Consider the following 14702-nt stretch of genomic DNA (forward strand, 5'->3'; position numbering starts at 1 on the left):
CTTACATTTATCCCCAACTTATTCTCATCCAATATACCTAACAAGGGATTATCAATATTTCTACGAATTCTGGATCACTATCCTATTCTCAATTTTCTAATTTCCCATTCTCACGTACCCGCTCCGTAAATATAAACGAAATGTAGGTGAAAGGACTTTGTAGTCTAAGTCTTGTACTCTTTAAAGCTTTTGAAATGTCATTCACTAAGGCACACATGCTAATTCTTTAACTCCATTATGGGAAGAATAAATTGTTCTCAAACTACCCATGAAGAGCATTGCATTTGGTAAATCCAATTACTTTGTTAAAATAAATCCAACATGAGTTTAATCATTCGATCCACCGTGTTTAATTTGAATTTCGTTAATAGATTATGGATAAATCTTATGTCAAGAGCAGTGGAGTAACATATTTAATTCCCTCGGATACATACTATAATACTCCATATATCACAAAGTTTTAATCTAACCTGAGTTCTCAACCACAAGTTAACAATCTTAACTAACATACACAATATTTTTGTTTGCGCTAATCTAAACCATTACCATAACAATCAATCAATTTGTAAAGAAAAAATTAGTGGAGTACTAAAATTCCATAACAAGAAACCAAACGATTCTTTGTCCTTAACAGTCGCAATAAAAAAGAGTTGACTCAACCGAGTTGCACACTCGTCGAACTCACCACTCACCAGGCGCCAATTTCAATCAATCCAATCCCTCCAAAGATAAGGTTTTTACTCTTTCTTCGTCTTCTTCCCTTCTTTCTTTCTCCTCCATTGTTGCACCTTCTTGAAGGAGAGAGAAAGAGAAAGGACTTTCTGCCATTTCAATTCATAATCTTCAAGAAAACTACAAACCCAGGAAAAAATCTAGAATCAGAAGAACAAATATGACGACATTGCAAGCTTCCCTTTTCTTGAAACCCCCAATTTCAATCCGTTTACCCCCATTTCATCGTTTTCGCCCTCAAATTTCTCAATCTTTTACCCTAAATTATTGCATCTCTCGCTCGCGCAAATTGTCTATTAATTGTTGTGCATTACAAAATTCCGACTCAATTGAAAAACCCAGTTCCTCAAATTCTGATTCTTCCCTTGAATTTGATGATAGAAATGGGGGTAATTTTTCACAGGAGCTTGAAAACCCTAGTATTAGTAATAGTGGTGATACTGAGGAGAGTGTTCTGACAATTGGGGAGGGAGGAATTGAAGGTGATGAAGCAGGTTTTGTGGGGGAGAAAAGGGGGGAAGAAGGTAAGTTAGCAATAGTGGTATTTTTAGTGGGAATTTGGGTAACTTTTAAAAAAAAGTTGGAGAAGATTTGGTTATCTGGGTGGTTGAGTTGGTGGCCGTGGCAGCAGGACAAGCGGATGCAGCGTTTGATCGCCGAGGCCGATGCCAATCCGAATGATGCCGCCTTGCAAAGTTCTTTGCTTGCTGAGCTCAACAAGCATAGGTTCGAATTCGTTATGAGGAATAGTAATTATCTGAATACTTTTGATTTTTTTTATGTGCCATTTTCGTTTTTGTTTGAAATTTTGAGGCAATGTGTGTGATTGTGTAGCATTAATTAGAATTTGGGAATCAAAATGTAGGTTGAATTGATTTCTTTCTTATTGTTCTCGACTTCTGGTGTATGTGATTTTATCTTGGCGAAGCGAAATTTAATAGTTCCTTGCTTATTACATCTTAGCTGATTTGTAGAAAATGCTTAAAGAATGAGACTTTTGTATCCCGGATGAGCAGAAGTTGTAAACAAAATGTTGTAGGAAGTCTGCTTTATCGAATATAGGTTGGACCTTTTTACTAAGTTTCCATTGTCACATGAAGTGTTTCTGAAAAGTGAAAAGCTTGCAATTTGGGATCATCTGATCTACTTATATGGAAGTGCTGGAAAATGATAACTATATTTGTTACTTATGGATTTAAAAGGTTGACATCTATAGGGTGGCTAATGGCTATTAGACCAGAATTGCTACACGGTTCTGAATGATGGGCATATAGGAAGGATCATTTAGGTAGATGGGTATAGCGGACATGTTTGCTGAGATGGATGTGTGGGAAGTGGGGACCATTAAGGGATAGAATTAAGAATGGAGATATTCGGAGAAAAGGTGAAGTTACGGATATTGAGGATAAGATAAAGGAGAACCAATTACGTTGGTTAAAACATGTGTATCGTTGACCAGAAGACTAGAAGAGGCACCGATAAGGAAAGTGGAGAGTTGGAATGTTGGGGATTTTAGAAGAAGCTGAGGGAGGCCACAAATGATTTGGATGCAGGGAGTTAAGAATGATATAACAGGATCATATAACACTTGATAGACCTAAATGGAGGGAGATGATCTTTGGGAACACTCTAAGAAGATGAGTTATTGGTTCATGTAGCCAACACCATCATATTGTGATCGAGGCTTTTTCATTGTTGCTGTCATCGTTGGGTTTTAAAAGATGAAATTTGTTTGCTAAAGGTTTTATGGATTTCTACAGTAAGTCAGTATTTCATCTTTTTCTCCACCTTTGGGATTCAGGAAAATATTAAATCATGCTGAAAGCTCATTAAGCTGATTACAAGGGAGTACTGCAGCATTGAACTATTTCTTTCATGAAGCTTCATCCCATTTTGATATCTGTTATTACTCGTAGTTGCTAGGCTATTCCATCCCCTCCAAAATAATTTAAAGAAAATTAATGTACCTTTTTGAATGTCTTTTCAGTCCTGAATCTGTCATCAAGCGCTTTGAACAAAGAGATCTTGCAGTGGATAGTAAAGGTGTCATAGAATATCTTCGAGCTTTGGTGGCTACGAATGCCATCGCTGAGTATCTTCCTGATGAGCAGTCTGGGAAGCCATCTAGTCTTCCTACATTGGTAACTCCCAATTTTTTATTACATGCTGTTGTTGTATTTATGATTTTAAAATTCTAGTATTATGTGACTTGCTCTTCATTTTGTTTTGTGTCTATTCAAGTTTCTTCAATTTGGCTTTGTCCACCTGAGCTGAAATATGGAGTTTGTTGAACATGCTGTACAAAGTCGTAACTTTTCATTTGTTGACAACAAATTTATTAGGGGAATTGTAGATCAATAGATGCCAACTAGTATTTAACTCTTGCACCAATTTACCTGAAAGGCAGTTTAATCTTGTCAATCCATAAATGTGATGGACCTCCTCATTTAGTCTTGTTTGCATCTTACTTCAGCTTTCCTTTTCTTTGTTTTTACTAGCTACTCCGCTCTATGGATTTTGTTGAAATTTGGTTCAGCCTGCCACATGCATTCTCCATACATACAATGATTTATGATAACAATGCATTAGTTGGGCATGCCATTAAACATTTAGCTTTAAGTTTGTTATTCTCACATCAACTACCTTGAATCAAGTTCAATCCCGCGCTGCTCAAACACACCAAACTTTAACATGGTGAACTCCCCTGCTTCTACCCTTGTCTTCACGTCACTTGAGGCTTCTTATCTTTTATTTTCCCCAGCTACTCAGTTGACCTTGACACCTTGTTGTACTTGTTATGTGTCGCCTTTTATGTTTTACATAGATATTATGCTAGTAAATTAGCAAGGATAACAAACCCATTAGTGGCAATCTAGAGAAAAAGGTTCAAATAAGTGTGTATTGCTCTCATCTCAACTTACCTGAAAGCAATTTTAATTTGTGATGCTGAAACTACCAAAATCTAAGCAGCTGCAAGATGCAAGAAACAACTTTTACCAGGATCATTATCTCGCTTAGTGCTGGGTTATTGAGCCTTTTTCGATTCCTATTATATTGCATATGTCCGTAACTTGGAAGCTCTAAGACGACCATTGCCGAGAAGTCTGTTAATTTTTTATTCACAACCGAATACAATATACAGTCACAAAGATACCTCGTTGAAACTTGTAATGTATGCCACTTATGTTTTCTATGTATCTTAAATGATGCCCTTTCAGTTCTTTCACCGGGCAGTATCAGAATTTGGGACTTATAAAGTTATGTAGCATCAAATGCACTGCTGTCAGTGGACATGCATATGCTCTGCATACTTCTTTTTTGTTTGATTTGATTCACTGCTCTGTTTTATGATCCTTTATTGTTGAAGCTGGTTGTTAACTAAATGATTCATGGCACTTTATTGTACCATATAATGTGAGCAGTTTGTCTTACCTCCTATGAACTGCAAGGATTTACATAATTGCATTTGATTGTCACTTGATTGTATCCAGTTAAGTGCTAACCTCTTTCATTTTCACCAATAACTTGTTTCTTTTCAATCATGAAATCCTTCTTGTAGTTGCAAGAGTTGAAACAACGTGCATCGGGAAATGCGGAGGAGCTTTCCTTAAACCCTGGAATATCTGAGAAGCAACCATTACATGTGATGATGGTAAGCTGGTCTGTCAGATTAGTGTTCTCTTTTCTAAATATTATCCATGTAAATTTTTTGATGGTACTCAGTGATTTGAACTGTGTAAAACTATTCTGATAGTTGGACATTTATTGTTATACATTTGTTCTAAAAAAATATAAGCACTTGATTTTGTGATCTTCCTACATTGGTAAATTGTACTATGTTCTGTTGCTGTTTATAACTCTATAGTTATTGTGTTTATTCAGGTTGATCCAAAGGCGTCCAACAAATCATCGCGTTTTGCTCAAGAGCTGTTCTCGACTATCCTCTTCACTATTGCTGTTGGTTTAGTTTGGTACAAGTTCTTTCGTGAGTCTGTTATATGTATTGGAAGTCGCTTCCTGTTGTGTAAAAATTCATTTGTTATTGATTGTTTGCAGTCAAATTGATTTTCCCATATGTTGGTTCTGTTCAGGGTAATGGGAGCCACGGCACTTCAGAAGTACATAACTAGCTTAGGTGGTATAGGAACCTCAGGTGTTGGATCAAGTTCTTCATACTCTACAAAGGAGTTGAGTAAAGAAGTTGTTCCAGAAAAGGTATCATCCTACCATTCCATCCCACTAAAAGGCTCATTAACACTGTAAAATTGTCAGCCTTTTCTTTTTAGGTTTAAGAGATCTTAACTCATTCCGTGTGAGAAACTTATTGGGTAATTAATGAATTGCAAATGATGGTAACTTGTTCTTTTTTCTGACATATGAATATATGATACTCTGTTTTTTACAACTGATTCTGAGAACTTGATTTTACTTGTACAAATATAAATTGAGAACATGCTTATGCTTGAAGTTTTTATACTGTTTTATAAGTTGATGTTGCGAAACGCATGTTTCTAAATTTGAATTTGTCATTTCTGAGTGCTGATTAGTTGCGTTTTGTTCAGAACGTCAAAACTTTTAAGGACGTTAAAGGCTGTGATGATGCGAAGCAAGAGCTTGAGGAGGTGGTGGAATACCTCAGGAATCCTACAAAATTTACTCGCCTTGGAGGGAAGTTACCAAAGGTCTGTTAGAGATGCAGCTTCACTAAAGTTGTGTGTAACAAATAAATTGCTTCTCTAGTTAATGCCAGTTAAATATCTATAGATTACTTGCATACTCCTTCTGAGGTTTAGGAAGTACATGAATAACATGATGAATAGAGAATATTACAACTTGTGATTTATTAGGAATTGAAGTGAGAATATTCTGAGTTTCTGACTTCTTTTCTTGCTCATTTTCTCCCTCACTACAACTCAACTTTCTTTCCTTCTTTTTGTTCTGCTCTTTGCATATCTAATGCATTTCCGTGCTACTGCTACCAGTTTTAAACCAGCCATTAAGCTGTTCTCTCTGTCTCTAGAATAGAAAAGGGGATTCTTTTTTTCACTTTTTGTATCCTATTTTCTCTGCCTTTCCTTCCACTATTTTTTATTCTAGGATCTGATTATATGATGTCTTCCCTGCTATTACATCCTTTTTGTTATCCCTGTAGGACTTAGAGGTAAGAATGCTGAATGCATACATCTAGGTTTTTCTAGATCTGGTGTTGTATTGTGGTCTGAACTCTGAAGCAACTCTCCTCTAAACCACAACTAGTCTCTCTTTCCAGTTACCAATTACATTTGGTATATAATGCTTATGTTATTACCCATTTACCTGTCCCCTTCCTAGATCATGCTTTCCTCTAAGTTGATCCTTTGTTAAACCAGTCCAGGTAGCTCAACCTCTCCCCCCCCCCCCCCCCCCCTCCCTCCAGCCCTCCTCCACCACCTCTAATATTTTATCTTTAGATCCTGGACCATATAAAGTAGTGGACCATGACCATGATCATTGGTATTCTAGTCAACTTGAAGTGTCAAACTTGAAACTGATGGCATGCCTCTGTTTTGGGCAAAATGTGGCAATGTTAATCAAGGTATGTGGGGGAGAAAGTTGAAAAGATATTAGAACTACAGTCAACCTAGATTGCAGGACAGATGAAGTTATTTGTTTTGCTATGAAGTAGTGAAGGGGTGGTTGCGAAGCACATTCTCTAGGATTTTTCTTTCCCCAATTCCTTGGATCAAATTAAAGATTCATTTATGTAACGATTTTAAAAATTTGCATGTGATAATTCATTCACCAACCCCATAAACCAAAACTCTTGTTCAAATTAGCATCTTTCTAAGATTATGCACATGTATTAGATGCAGGTAAAGAATTGTATACAACATGCAATAATTGCGTAACTGCCTTGTTTTCACTTTTAGAATTCAGAAAACGTTTTCCATTATTCGTATTTGACAGAAAACACCTCTCTGCTGTTCTTATCAAGTTATTGATGTTAAAGTTTTGTTTATGATCTTTAGGTCTTTTGACCTTTAAATAACCGGCTCATTATAATGTATCAAAATTCTAGAAATTTCCATTTGCATATCATGTTGTTTAACAGCAATATGTATTTCTAATGCCAGGGAATTCTTTTGACTGGAGCTCCTGGTACTGGGAAAACACTGCTTGCCAAGGTACTTCATTCTCAATCATGTTGGAGCTTCTTGATGGGGAAATCGCATGGTCTTAGAATGTTTTGCAGTGCTTGTCTAGTTTAATTGTGGTGCTTTGGATGGCATTTTTATGTATTGTACAGTTGTTGAAGCTTTAAGTTCTTACGGACATGCACTTCGAAAGTTCAATACAGTTAATCATCCGAGGTAACTGTGTATGGGGTGTGTGTTTGTGTGTGTTGGGGTGGAGGAGTGGGGGGGTGGGGGTGGGGGGCTGTTACTGAATGTGATGACATGAGTAGACTGAATTTGAAATCAATAGCTACAAATCTTTCATGCTCACAAGGCAAATTAGATTTTATAAAATTATATCATAGTTAGAGCCTAGCTTTATTGCCTGAATCTTGTATTGTTGCTCAGAGCCAGTAAATGAAGCTATTTCTAGAATTTACGCTGAGAAAGAGGTGGTAATTGATCATGGTGGAATTAACAGTAATAATTTTTGGCCTCAAGGATGATGGTGCCGACATTGTTGCATTTTCTGCTAAAAGAATCATGCAGGAGAAGTGATTCTACCCATAGGGAGCTTCTAATGTAAGAACAAAAAAAACTTGGAGAGTCTTGGGACTTGGGACTTGGGACTTGGGACAACTAAATAACTAATACTAAATGATACATCCTATTTTTTTTTTGTTCATGTCTTGTGTGTATAAAGCAAGTACACTTATGTGCTAACAATACCAATAAGAGTAGATATCTGAAGGTTAAAAGTCATATTTACCGCTTTTTATTGACTAAATTGTTTGATGTTGTGTTTGAATTTGTGAAGCTCTTCTTGGAACTTTATTTAGTAAATCTGAATTTTAATTTTTAAATCAGAGTTAGATCACCTACTTTCAAGCTCCTCATGAGCCAATCTTTCAAAAGTCCTTATGCAAGTGGAGTTTCTCCTGTGCAACAACTTCATTCTTCACTCCAGCAATAGTATAGTCTCTTCTAGGTCTTTCTTCATGTTTTTTCCCTTTTGGTAGTTGGTACACTTAGCTGTAGTCCTGATGCACTTTTGAGCATAATCATGTTCATATGTTAGTGATTATGACCAATATTTTGTGGTGTCTTGGAAGTAATGGTGTCATGGTGCTCCACTGCTCCTAAACAGAATCAGTAACTGAGAGAACCCTGGACAACTAGTATTAAAAGATTTATATTAGTTTCTTTTGTGCATATTGAATTCTTACATGCTATCTATATCTATACTAGTAAAGGTAGATAGTTAAAGGTCACATGCAACTCTTGACACTAACTACAAGATCCTTTTTCCTTAGAAATTATGGAAGCTTTAGAGGTGCAACTCTTTAAATCCTGTTCTCAAGTATGGGATTTTTATTAAAAAAACAATGTCAGATCACCTATGTCCGATAAGTTTGGTCGGGAATGATGCTACTTTTCTTAGTACTGGTTTTTTAAGCTAGTTCAATGAATGAGGTTTTTAGTGCTTTGATTAAGGGCAATCGTAGATGAAGCCGTGAAGCTTTCAATTCGGCCTCTCTTATGATTAGAGCTTTTTTCTGTCCCTGTGAAGTAGCTACTCATGTAGTCATGTATACCTGAGGGCTTATGCATATCGTTTATTACTTCTCTTTATGTCTAAAGCTGACAACTTGTTTCTGCATCTGGAACTTTGAAGGCTATTGCTGGTGAAGCTGGAGTGCCATTTTTCTACAGAGCAGGTTCTGAGTTTGAGGAGATGTAAGTGTTCTATCTTGTAGTGCGGTGTTTACATTTGATGTCCTTTTATCATCTTTTGTTGGCATGCTCCTCCCCCCTCTCCCCCGAACTCAACTCTTTCTTTTTTTTATTGGTACAATCATCTTCTGAGGAATCTGGGACCACTTGATAATATTGACACATCTTGGAATTAAACTTACAAGTCAAACGATTCATGAGAATATTCCATGGTTTACCATGTGTTCTTTTGAAGACCACCAATCTTACAAACTTATACTGCTATCTATCTTACAAACTTACCATGAGAATATTCCATTGGTGATTGGGTAATTATCACCCAAGGTCTCAGTGTCTTGTTGGCCTTATGCCTCAACAAAGGCTGCTGGACGAATACTGCTCAGGTACTGCAAAACAGTTATTTATGTTCTCAAGTTAAATAGAAGTTGTTTGCTGCAGGTTTGTTGGTGTTGGTGCTCGACGAGTGAGGTCCTTGTTCCAAGCAGCAAAGAAGAAGGTTTGCCTTCTATCTTTCACGCAATCACTATGCTTTTCTGTCAATTGAGTATTTGCTACTTCCTCCATTCTTATTTACATGACACAATTGGGTTTTGGACACTATTCACACAAGCTCCTTTGACTTCTTTTTGTGATTTATACTTGCGAAAAAACATAGTCGTGGGGGGTCTTGTTAGATTCCCCTCTAAATATTATTTAAATATCTAACTTTTTATAATTTTTTCTTATTCATAATTGAATATATTAATGTTTGAAATTGTGCATTGGCAAACGTGACTAAATCATTGTGTCATGTAAATAAGAACAGAGGAAGTATTTAGTAGCTCGCCGTCATGAAGTCTTAGCCTTTCTATTCGTGTGAGGCAGCATGTTTAACAAGCTTAAGTGCCTAACTCAACTTGGTATTTTCTTTGTCTTGTGGTAAATGATTATGTAATGGGTGTCTTGCTCCTATAGGGAATCTTTCTCATTGTTGATTTTCAAGTTGGTTGAGCAGTATTAGTTAATTACAGCCTCATTAGTCAATTGAAATATGTTTGCCCATCTTTCACACCATTATGTTTCTGAAACCCAGCATCCTAGGTTCGACGGAGCGTCCCTTTCATTGTGTTTACTTTCACTTTAGCCAAACATAAAGGAAGAAATTCTCCTGGTAGATTGGCACGATGAGGATTTTGGGCATTTGATGCACATGCACCTCTTCACTATTCTTCATAAGATCCATTTTTCCCAAAGTAAACCTGTATATCTAATATCTTACTGTTTCTACAGGCTCCCTGCATTATTTTCATTGACGAAATTGATGCCATTGGATCAACAAGAAAACAATGGGAAGGTCATACCAAGAAGACCTTGCATCAATTGCTTGTTGAAATGGATGGCTTTGAACAGAATGAGGTACATAATACAAGTTTACAGTATATATAAAAATTAATATGCAGTGAATCTTAATTTGATACTTAATGACAGGGCATTATATTGATGGCTGCAACAAACTTGCCTGATATTCTGGATCCAGCTTTGACCAGACCTGGCAGATTTGATAGGCATGTAAGTTTTTTTATTTTGTAATACAACTGAAAGCTACTTTAAAATCGTTTTAGACGCATTATTCTAGAAAGGCTTTGTCACTATTATAGCAAGCAGGATGCCGGCATCCCCAAAACCAAAATAAGTTTTTAGAGTTTCTCGCTTTCTGTCATTCAACCTCGGCTTTGGTGATTCCTCCCATTCCTCTTCTAACAGAAGTGGCCTCCTCTTTCTGTTTCTTGTTTCTCTGTTAAATCTTGTGTATGTAGTGTTGAGCTTTATGCTTTGAAAATTATAAGTTATCAAACCAAGCTAATCTGAAGGAGGTCTTTAGGGGTTGGATGGAGATGCCACCTTTCTGAAATCAGAATCTACAATAAAAGTTAACAAAACTGCAGCGTTGGAACGTAGAAGATGAACATTGAAGGCTAAGGCCAAGGGTATTGCAGATCAACTATCATGAACTTGGATTTTGAAATCCGTTAATTTGTTAGGACCTGATATAGACCTAGTCTCTGGATTGTGGAGTCTAAGGGATGTGGAAAATAGGGTGATGCCAAGTTGATAAGTTCATAAGAAAAATACAAGGTTTCATCTGTTATGTCTGATGTTTCAAATCATGGTCCTTGGACAAGCCAGAGTATAAGTATCATGAAGAATTCAGTTTCTTGGAAGCTGGAATTGCAAGACTTCCTATGCTCACCTCATCCAATATTTTAACTAAGTTCGACAACTCAGGGTATCTGAAGCGTGGTTTCCACAATTTTTAGAGTGAACTCAAGTTAGGAAGGTACAAACCTATATACATGAAGCTCTGATTACAGCCAACTGTCAGACTAGTGTGGATACTTATTCTGACAGAAGTTTTGAGCATCCGAGTACAGCATAGGTGGTGGAATCGGGTATTTATACCAGAAACTGAAATGAACACAGACGCAGTTTATTGAAACATAATCCCCCTCCCCCCATCTCTTGGTGTAGAGTTTGTGAGTTGTGACCACTGTTATTAGTCTTTTTCTTCCCTTTTTTAAGAATTGAGTCTTTCTAAAAATCTATACAATTCACTAACAAGCCATTATTTGTAGATTGTTGTTCCCAGTCCAGATGTACGAGGTCGACAAGATATTCTAGAGCTGTATTTACAGGATAAACCAGTTGCTGAGGAAGTTGATATTAAAGCAATCGCTCGTGGTACCCCGGGATTCAATGGGGCAGGTATATATGTGTCTATTTGGCGTCAGTACTAAATATGTCCACACATTTATGTTTTTGCTTTTCCAAGATATTACGTATGAGTCTGTTATTCAGACCAATTACAAATGTCTCCTGTGACTCTTCTAAATAACGCTCTTTGTACCTCTTTTTCAGATCTGGCAAATTTGGTCAATATAGCTGCCATCAAAGCCGCAGTTGAAGGCGCTGAAAAATTGACAGCTTCTCAATTGGAGTTTGCAAAGGACAGAATACTAATGGGTACAGAGCGAAAAACTATGTTCATATCAGAAGATTCCAAAAAGGTTAGTGTATAATTTATGGAAATTAGTGGCAATTTCTTAGAAAAGCTTAGTGTATAATTCATAGGGGGTTGACATATTTCTTAGAAAATAGGTGCCCCCTTCGCTCGACTGAAAATGTTCGTCTGGAAAATGGCCTCACAGAAATGTGACACAAAATTTTAGTTGCACCTTTTCAGAGGGACTATAATAAGAAGTAATTTATATGTATATATGATTTTCAGCATTTTACATCATTCGGAATAGTGTCTGATGCTTTAAAAAAAAGTTTATACAGACTGTGTTTACTTGTTTAGCATGAGTATTATCTTCTGTGTGATTTTTAGTAAACCCTAAAACACAAATGCTTGTGCATAAGCAGCATAACAATGGCTTAGACTAATGACCTCAGTTGCCTAGAATTATCTATGAAGGAACATAATTTCCTGTTAGCAAAGATGAACTACTGTGTGAAAAGAAAAATTGGAATAATATAAAGTTCAATAAATAAATAAATAAGTTGATTTCCACCTGCCCTTTTTACAGCTTACTGCATACCACGAGAGTGGCCATGCAATTGTAGCTTTGAACACCGCAGGCGCTCATCCAATCCATAAAGCAACAATCATACCACGTGGATCGGCTCTAGGAATGGTTACACAACTCCCTTCAAGTGACGAAACTTCAGTTAGCAAAAGGCAACTATTGGCCCGTCTTGATGTTTGTATGGGAGGTAGGGTAGCAGAGGAGCTTATATTTGGTGAAGATCACATTACAACTGGAGCTAGCAGTGACCTTAGCACGGCTACAGAGCTTGCTCAATATATGGTATGTATCCGTAGAACTCTTCTTTTGGGAAATGAAGTTCAGGAACACAATCGTTATTTAATTTGCATTACAGAATGGATAAATTGTCCTTTACCACCTAAAAAACTAAAACTTGTATTTTACCACCCTAAAAAAAATTTAAAACTTGTTTTTTACCACCTAAAAATAGAAAAGTAAATGAAACTGTTATGTGGAGCCCACTAATTCAATTTCGCTCCAATTTTTTACACCGCCGTCATTTAATTTGCATTATAAAATATACTTCAATGAAGTTATATATCTATTTTGATCACATTTAATGGATGTTGGCCTATTGTTTGACTTGCAAGGTAACGTCTTGTGGGATGAGTGATGCAATTGGTCCTGTTCATATTAAAGAAAGGCCAGGTTCAGAAATGCAATCCCGTATTGATGCAGAGGTCAGTGTGTTTACCCCAAATTCTACCATGTGGTTAAGTCTCTAGCTTTATGACCTAATCTCATTTGGTGTTCGTGCATTAGGTTGTCAAACTCCTTAGAGATGCATATGATCGGGTGAAGGCTTTGCTAAAGAAGGTTAGTTTAAGATTTCTTATCCTTGATCTTTCTCACTAGTGTTACTACTATACTCCCTCAGTCCCTATTTGTTTGCCCCATATTCTATTTTGGTCTGTCTCTTAAAGATTTTCCTATTTCCTTATAAAGTAACATGTCCCCACCATTTACCACTTTACCCCACTTGCATATACTCATAAAAGTGAAAAAGACAAAGATACCCTCAATTTTTCTTTGTAGATCCGTTCTTAACTTTATCGTGCTGTCATTTTCCCAGCACGAGAAGGCATTGCACGCTTTAGCCACTGCATTACGGGAGTATGAAACACTTAGTTCCGAAGACATAAAACGTATTCTTCTTCCATATCGAGAAGAAAGTCGACTGATAGAGCAGCAAGAACAACAAGAAGGGGAGCTTGTCTTGGCCTAAAAGTTAGGTTTCCCCTATTACAGTATCTGGTATTGAAGAAATATGAAAGGAACAGAATTAGTAAGATCGAAAGGCCGACTGCTCGCGACATGATTGTATATTGTACACTAACATACAATGCATTGATACACAAAGGAAGCTAGGCTGCAGTTGATTCATTTTGCTGATAGGCCATCTTTGTTGTTGTATTATCTTATGGATTCGCCACGCTGATCATCACCACTTTTACCATAAAACAGAAGAATTATGGGGCTTTCACTGTCTGGAGGAAATTTTTTATTTTTTTTTTGTTTGTTTATTTTGATAGATTTAATAGCAGAAATTGTTTATATAGATGGGTTAACAAATTTTCTCCTTGGGCAACAAGCACAGCAACCCTCCACTTCATTATTTACGTAATATTCTTCATGCTTCAAATGTGGTACTTTCAAAAAAAAACAATTGAATAAGAATGAAGTCTCAACATATGAAGTATTTTCTCCTTTTTAATACTTGTAACGTTTGAACTTTTCTTGTTAGATTTGTCTCAATGTATGGTAAAAAGATAGAAGTTGAAACAAACAACTCTCGCGGCCCAGAGCGAACTCCGGTTGAATATGAAGCGCATGGATACAAGTTATGCCTACGCAAACCATAAAGTGCTTAGTACCGGTGCCACGTAAAGGGGGAAACCGGCCACATTAAAATTACCTTCTGGGTAGATCCAACTTTCGATACACTCGTGGGATCCGGGGGGGGTCCCTACGGTTTTTACACTTCCTTTCACCCCTAGCGAAAACCTCACAATGTATTTTTAAACTGTCAACTTTTTATAATTTTTGCTTTAACGGAATTACATAATCTTGTTAGATTCGTCTCTAATAGAAGTGAACATTGTACCCGTCAATCCCCGGGGCCTTGATTTTGTCCATGACAAAAACAACTTTTCTAACTTCAAGTTTTGTAATTGTGAGCACATAAGCCTGCTTGATCATGAGAAGAGAGTACAGGGCCTTGTTCAACTATGTTCTTGTCCTTTAATGTCGTTCTGCAAACAAGCTCTACTCCCATCATCTCGAATCAACACCTTAATAGAGTTCATATTCCGTCTCTCCTTGATGAAAGCATGAAAGTACTTCGTGTTTGAGTCACTTAATTGGATCCAATCGACTCTAGATTTATGTTGCCAAATCTGCTCTTCAAGTAAACGTAAATTGTTTTTTACCACCTAAAAAAATTGACAAATTATTTTTTACCACCTAAAAAAATAAAAGTTGATTTTTACCACCT

At 36.7% G+C, this 14702-nt stretch overlaps 1 protein-coding gene across 1 annotated transcript; it reads left to right on the plus strand.

Moving 5' to 3' along the window:
* Window positions 1-628: 628 nt before the first annotated feature.
* On the plus strand, window positions 629-13898 carry LOC110780123 (ATP-dependent zinc metalloprotease FTSH 11, chloroplastic/mitochondrial). Its single transcript, XM_021984551.2, has 17 exons — window positions 629-1458; window positions 2720-2873; window positions 4292-4384; window positions 4615-4703; window positions 4824-4947; window positions 5295-5414; window positions 6846-6896; window positions 8563-8624; window positions 9060-9117; window positions 9891-10016; window positions 10089-10169; window positions 11234-11363; window positions 11517-11665; window positions 12188-12469; window positions 12799-12888; window positions 12971-13024; window positions 13281-13898. Exons 1-17 carry the CDS (start codon window positions 893-895, stop codon window positions 13431-13433), a joined length of 2382 nt encoding a protein of 793 aa, XP_021840243.1. The 5' UTR covers window positions 629-892; the 3' UTR covers window positions 13434-13898.
* The last annotated feature ends 804 nt before the right edge of the window (window positions 13899-14702 follow it).

The sequence above is a fragment of the Spinacia oleracea genome, chromosome 3 (genome assembly GCF_020520425.1).
Source record: "Spinacia oleracea cultivar Varoflay chromosome 3, BTI_SOV_V1, whole genome shotgun sequence".
NCBI lineage: Eukaryota > Viridiplantae > Streptophyta > Magnoliopsida > Caryophyllales > Amaranthaceae > Spinacia > Spinacia oleracea.